The sequence below is a fragment of the Vipera ursinii genome (genome assembly GCF_947247035.1).
Source record: "Vipera ursinii genome assembly, chromosome: 3".
Classification (NCBI taxonomy): Eukaryota; Metazoa; Chordata; class Lepidosauria; order Squamata; family Viperidae; genus Vipera; species Vipera ursinii.
In genome coordinates this window covers 32,598,050-32,605,068 of record NC_139516.1, presented here as the reverse complement: position 1 = coordinate 32,605,068, position 7,019 = coordinate 32,598,050, and the positions used below count along the sequence as shown (strand labels likewise).

At 46.4% G+C, this 7,019-nt stretch overlaps 1 protein-coding gene across 1 annotated transcript; it reads left to right on the top strand.

The window, feature by feature from the left end:
* Nucleotides 1-2,497: 2,497 nt before the first annotated feature.
* On the top strand, nucleotides 2,498-4,641 carry LOC310637733 (microtubule cross-linking factor 2-like; the record flags this gene model as incomplete). The annotated part of the gene is made up of 2 exons (XM_083358234.1): nucleotides 2,498-3,632; nucleotides 4,577-4,641. Exons 1-2 carry the CDS (start codon nucleotides 2,582-2,584, stop codon nucleotides 4,639-4,641), a joined length of 1,116 nt encoding a protein of 371 aa, XP_083214360.1. The 5' UTR covers nucleotides 2,498-2,581.
* Nucleotides 4,642-7,019: the final 2,378 nt, after the last annotated feature.

Sequence of the window (7,019 nt, the reverse complement as noted above, 5' to 3'; positions counted from 1 at the left end):
GTCACGGCAAAAGGACCGGAGGTCCGGGGCCATCCGAAGCTCAAGGGGGAGTTGATTCCAAGGGGCTGGCGCTCCCACAGAGAAGGCCCTCCCCCTGGGGGTCGCCAGCCGACATTGTCTGGCCGACGGCACCCTGAGGAGGCCCTCTCTGTGTGAGCGCACTGGGCGATGGGAAGTCATCCCCGGCAGCAGACGGTCCTGCAGATATCCCGGGCCCAAGCCATGTAGGGCTTTAAAGGTAAGTACCAGCACCTTAAATCTCGCCCGGAAGACAACTGGTAGCCAATGCAGCTCACGCAGGAGGGGTGTAATATGGGAGTATCGGGATGCTCCCATCACTACCCGCGCGGCTGCATTCTGCACCAGCTGGAGCCTCCAGGTGGTCTTCAACGGCAGCCCCATGTAGAGAGCATTGCAGTAATCTATCCACAGTAGCCACAGTAGCCATAGTAGCAAAATGATAGCATCTAGTTTCAAAGCCAACACTAGCTAATAATGTTTAGTGGACCGATATTTAAGTTTGTGGCAAAATGGCATATTAAAAGTGTGATTTTAAAACCAATTTGCAGCTGTATTCTGAGACTATTGTGTTACTGCCAGGCCATCTGAGGCAAGGCAATGATAGAGTAGACAGATCCATTGATTGCTTTAGTGTAGTTTGCCAACAGCTGCTGTATATAAATCACATGATTTCCTGAGAAATGCTGAATGCCAGCTTTGATTTACACTTTGAGAATAAAACATTTTTGAGATATCCAGCTACAAATGTTAGATAGCAGAAGAGAGCTGGAGAACATATACAAGCAATTATTTCTTTCCAAGATAATTATTCCAATTTTTTCCTAGAAAAACACACCTCATAGATAACACAATTTTGCTCTTCCTGAATTTGTAACTTAAATGTTGATATGTTACTCCAGTTTGTTCTCTTGCCCCATTGTCTATCTTGGTCTCTGAAGGTTAAATGTAATCATGTATTACAATTTTAACTGATCTCTTGGATAACATTCTACTTAGAAAAAAAATGTATGGCAAAGCAACTGTGAAACTACACTGTGATTTCTTCATGCACCCAAAGTTTTGTTTTGTACCACTAGTGGGGAACACAAATAATAACTACCGTAGCTCTCTTGCATTTACTTTGGGAATTATTCATATAGCACATGGAGGGCATCAATTCCATTACACTGTATTCCACCATGACATTATGAGTGTTGAAGTAGAACATATCTGAAGCATACCAGCTTGGGGAACTGTTTCAATGTGTCTCTTTGCAAAATGGTCTGTTGTGAGGCAAAAAAAAATATGTAGGAGCTCATCTGAAAGCATTTTGTTACTATATATATTGGGTCATTGAACTAATTATTTGTATAATCACTTCTGGAATCAATAGACTGCCTTTCCCCATCCCCACTGATGCTTAGTTTGAGGCATTTGGTTTGGGGAAGACTTGAAGGAGATTTGCATAACAGAAATAACGAGAATCATTAGAAAAAATAATAGGGAACATATATGGAAAGCATATGTTTTTCTCCTTCAGGAGAAACAGAAAAACCCCACACCATCTGGGGCCATTTTCCCCTGCAGAAATAGTTGAACATTATTGCATTCTACATGCACTCGCTGTTCCCTCCCTGGTCTTCTGTGCTACACTGCTCACAAGTAGGGCACTGTCTTGCCTCGGTTTCCAGCTGCTGATTGTTTTGATTTCTGTGGAGAAAATGCAAACTTTGTCTTCTTTCAAAGACAGGGAACAGCGTCCTTTCATCCTGGGATTGAAGAAAAAGAGAGAGAGAGAGAGAGAAGAAAAAGAGAGAGAGAGAGAGAGAGAGAGAGAGAGAGAGAGAGAGAGAGAGAGAGGGAGGGAGGGAGGATCGTGGCTTTGGTGTTTGCTTGAGCCACATCTCTCATAATACAGATGTGCCTGACCACAAGCATCCTCAAAAGTCACGATTTTTTTTAATCCCAGAGGCAAAGATGTCCCGACCTCTGCCAGACAGAAGCTCCTCATTAAGGGGACTTTCCGGGCTTCAGAGGAAAGATCACGGGGCTACGTGGTGGTGGGTCCAATCTTTGCTTCCAGGAGAAGAAACGGCTTTGGGGCGCTGTGTCCTTACGGGATTTCTCTACGCATCCATCTCGACCCAAGATCGAAATGTACCCTCTCGGCCTTCCGGATAAGGAGGTCGCTGTTGCCTCGAGGATCCGAGCGGCCCCTCGGGCGCCTCACTCCGCCTTTTGTTCCCAGACCATGCGCGTCACCTTCTTCGCAGCTGGGCGGGGATACCGACGAGGAGGAGGAGGAGGAGGAGGAGGAGGAGGGGGCCAACAGAGGAACTGTTGCTGCTTGTGGGGCGGCGGAGACGAGCATCACCGCGGCGTGGCGGCGACGGATTAACGGGCAGCCTAACCCGATTTCGTCCTCCGAGCCGAGCGAGCCTCTCCTGTTGGCGAGCCCGTTGGAACAGCTTGAGCCGTCAGGGGACCCAGCGCGGAAACGGGGGAGGCGGCTTTCCGGCCGGATCATGAGCGGTTCCAGCTCCAGACGGCTCCGGAGGGGCCAGTGAGGAGCCGTCCGGGGATGGCAGCGACGTGCCAGGAGGAATCCAGCCAGCGTCTCGCCTCTGCCCCAGCGCCGCTGCCTCCCGCGCAGCCCGAGAGGAAGAAGCTGCATCGGGCGCCGTCCCCGGCCAGACCTAAGGACGTGCCCGGCTGGTCGCTGGCCAAGAGCCGGCGCGGCGGCCATCCCGGCTCGCCCCTTTTCTTCCCGGGCAAGTCAGGAGCGGGCGGTGGACACTCGCGCCGGGTCGGGAACGCCAAGGATGGCCGCGGCGAGAAGAAGGGCAAGGCCACGCCGCCGATCGGGTCGCGGGGCCCCGGCAAGGGCTCGGGAGGCCGAGCCGGGGCGAGAGCGAAGGGGCGGAGCCGTCTCCCCGGAGCTGGTGAGGGGGCAGCTGCCTCCGGCGGGGCCGGAAAGATGCCGTCGGCGCGCTCCCAGCCGCCGCCTGCCTCGAGCCTGACCGACAGCAGCTCGGAGGTGTCGGACTGCAGCGCCTCGGAGGAAGCGAAGGTCCTCTCGCTGCTGGAGCTGGGCGGGCTGAGCGGCGGCGGCAGCGACACCGAGTCCCCACCCAGCAGCAGCGCCCCTGCCCAGCCGGCCAGCGCCTCCGCCGATGGCGTATCCCCGCTGCCCGAGGACCTGTCGACGGGGGCCTCGCTGGCCAGTAGCCGCCTCCCTCTCAGCACCTCGCTGGCTTTCTCCGACCTCACCGAGGAGCTGCTGGACGCCGGAGTCGCGAGGGAGTTGGAGGAGCTGCGCTCCGAGAACGACTATCTCAAGGTGAGCGGGATCCGGTTTGAGGGCAGCCTGGACCGAGAGAGCAGGCACGAGGCTGTTTTTGCACGGGGGTGGGGGGGGGGAAATTTTAAAAAAAACCCCAAAAAACTTCTATTTTGCACAGCGCAGATAATGCAACGAATTGTCTCTCCGGCCCCCGAGGCCTCTTCATCGCCCAGGCCTCCCAGAGCCGCCAGCAGCAGCAGCAGCAGCCGCTGGGACCGAGGAAGTCTTTGTAAAAGAGGCACGCCCCTTTCCTCAAAAGATGCCCCCTGGGTAGAAACGAATACATACGGTAATACATACTGTATGTGGAACAATAGTCTCTTAACTTGTAGAATGTCTTTCTTTCCCCAACGTGGTGCTCTCCAGAGGTGCTGAGGCTGCTGCAACGGCTGTGCTAGTCTGAAGCCTTGGAAAAGGCAAGCCCAAGCAGGTCTAGGACAACTCACCTTTGAACAATTTCACACGGGATAACTGGAACTAAGTGAATCAAGAAATACGAGAGTTACAGTAAGAAACGGTGGAACAGAATCATTAAAGAAAGGACGGTAAAGGAGGGAGAAAATGAAATGTGAATGGAAAAAAAATAGTCAAAGAAACAGTGGCAGATAATAGTACAGTTATCCCACATTTGGTTATCCTGCTTTTGAGTTGTCGCATGGCAAGTTGGCCAGGGTGAGTCATCCGTTGTCGAATTGTCCCATTCTGAGGCCATGTGGTGCTCTCTAGACTAGAGACCACCACACTGGTGAAAGCTGCCCTAGAGGGAAGCCCTAGAAACATTTTACCTGTTTTGCAGCTTATAGAGATCATGACCCCTTAGTGTTTACTGCTAGAAGCCTTGTGTGCAGCTTCCCTACCCCTCCCCTTCCAATCCTGGAGCAAAAATGGGCCATTGTTGGAATGGTCCTTTCTGTTTTGAAGCAGGTATCCATCAAAATCGATGGACCAGGAACGCCATGTACTTTGGCAAGATTTGTTGCCATGCTTCAGCCCTTTCATTGAAGAGGATTCTAGCTTTACTTGAACAGACACTCCTAATAAAAGAAATGTTTACCTTAGTAGAATGTTGATTATGCAGGACATATATTTTACAACCCTAAATATATCCACCAGCATCCTAAAGTTCCTGATTTACATTCTTTTGCCTCAGGAGCATACGGACTCCATATTTAAAAGATATGCATGCTTTCAAAAGATTTTTTTTCTCCTAATTCTTTTGTTTGACTGAAACAGATGTTCTACAGTACAATCTCTATCAATCTTTGGATGTGTCAACAACTACAATGTCCAGAATTTGAAACTTTTTGCAACTTATTTCCAAAAAAACATTGAGAAGGCATTGGTGGTTATGTTACTTATTAGAAATAATTTATTATATTGATAAGTTGCCTTATAACCACAGTTCTCCAGGTAATTTGTAGATTTATTCTGATATAGATGCCTGTTCTTTCTTAGAGACAAAAAGAAAAATGTCCCTAGTCATATTCAGGGCTTTTTTTCTCATAGAACGTTCAGAACGGAGTTCCGGCACCTTTTTTGGATGGAACCTTGTAGGGTAGGCAAGGTGGGTTGTATGACATGTGTGAATTCCGGCACCTTTTTCTTTTACAAAAAAAGCACTGGTCATATTTAATGGAAGGTATCATACCTCTAACATTGCAGACATTCCATGCAATGAACAGATACCTCTTACTGACATAAGAGTTTCCCCTCTATAGCATCTTAAAGATGCATTATAGGTTCCTTATTCCATCAGTCAGATATAACATATCCTTAAGGAAGGCAGCCTTTCTTATGGAACAGGAATTACCTTCTCACATTTCATTTCAGTGTTTCAAGAATTGGAGACTGTTCAGGTCTATTAAGCAAAGATCTCTTAGGATATATTAGAGCTTGTTAGAGGTTATTTTATCTCCATGGGAAGCTGCTTCCCTATGGCAATCCCATATTAAAATTCTAACATCATGTCATCAGATTCTGGTTGCGCAGAGGGTTTTCTACAGGATGATTAGGTGCTGTCAGGGTAGTATGACATCAAGGTAGAGCAGAAGGGTAATTTTTATAACAAGCAGCTTTAGTTGTACTGAAGGGCAAGAGTTTGTACAGAATTGTAGTTTGGTATGTGTGTTTTGATCCAATTTGATTCCTGGTAACTATGTTTGTTTGTTTGTTTGTTTTTTATCTTTCTATCTTATCTCCTGCCTTATTTTCTATAAATAAAGCAGTAAACATACTTAATAGTTTCTTCTCCTATTTTCCCTGCAGCAACAAAGGGTCTGCAAGGTGGGTTGGGCTGAGAGAAACTGAGAAACAGTTTCATGTCTAAGCAAGGGACTAGAACTCACAGTCTCATGTTTTCTAGCCTGATGCCTTAATCACTAGACCAAACTAGTCCATGCAGTTTTCTAAGCAACATTTTCAGAAGTTGTGTGCCTTGCCTTATTGCTAAGGCTGCTAGAAAGTGACTGGCCAAGGTTATCCAATTTGTTTCTGTGCTTAAGTTACAACTAAAACTCAGGTTTCTCCAATCCTAGTCCAGTGCCTTAAACATTGGACCAGACTGGCTTTCTAATACATAAGCTTAAAATACCTTAAATGGAAAAATATATGATCTTGGCAGACATATCCCTGAAATGTGCCAAGGTAATGACAGTGCTAGGAGTGAGAGGCCATTTTCAGGGGAGAAATGATAGAGATGCATAGTCATCTCATGTCCATTGATTCTCTCCCTCCCATTGAGAGCTTTTCTTTGCTATCTCTAAAATATGTTTCCTTCATTTAATGGGGGAAAATAGTGCTCCTGATTGGGTACTCTCACAGAGTATAAGAGCAATAAGAAGTATACTTAATAATTGCATCCAGGATTTCAGAACTGATTTCCAAAGGCTGTTTGGAATGGACAGGAACATGGATGTAAAACCTCTCTGCAGCTTTTTAAAGCAGCTGCATCTTTTCCTGGGATCGCATAGCTACAATTTCTGTACTATTTCTGAAGGCAACACAGGATGGTGCATTGCCTTACCATATATTGCACATAGCATGTTATGTTTCATATTCACAGTAGAGAAAGACATCTATATTCCAGCAAAAGTTGTTCACTGTGTGTTCCATTCTACTGACTGAGTTAAATTAATTGTATGGAAAGCTTCTTTGCTGATGTGCCCCTAGAGTGGTTTACACACTTTGCTGGAGTACTATTTGAATAATGTAAGAATATTGCTTGTTAGGAAACCCTGCAGTTTGTGAAAGAGAGGGAATGGGGGAGTAATTGGGTTGTTGCCAGATTCAGTTGCTTCTCTGAGCTATTATTACTGAGCAGTGATGATTTTATTTTTCAGGATGGGGTTGGCATGGTAACAGTAGTATATATTTCCTGAATGGCTGCATGTGACTCCCAGCTTAGAGTGTCTATTAGATCCCTAGAAAAGGTAGGGATTCTTACTGCCTCTGTATATACAGATTTCTGAAATACAGATTTCTGATAGAAAGAGTTCTATAAATATAGAATTATATAATTAAAACAATTACATGTGTATACATATAGCAATTATTTTTTTTGCTTTTTGCACTATGTACTCAGTGCATTTTTGTTTAAAAAAACTGATCATTTGTTGGATACTGAAAAAAGAATCTTGATCTAAGCCATTTGCTCAAAGATACCTTGTTCATTTTAGGG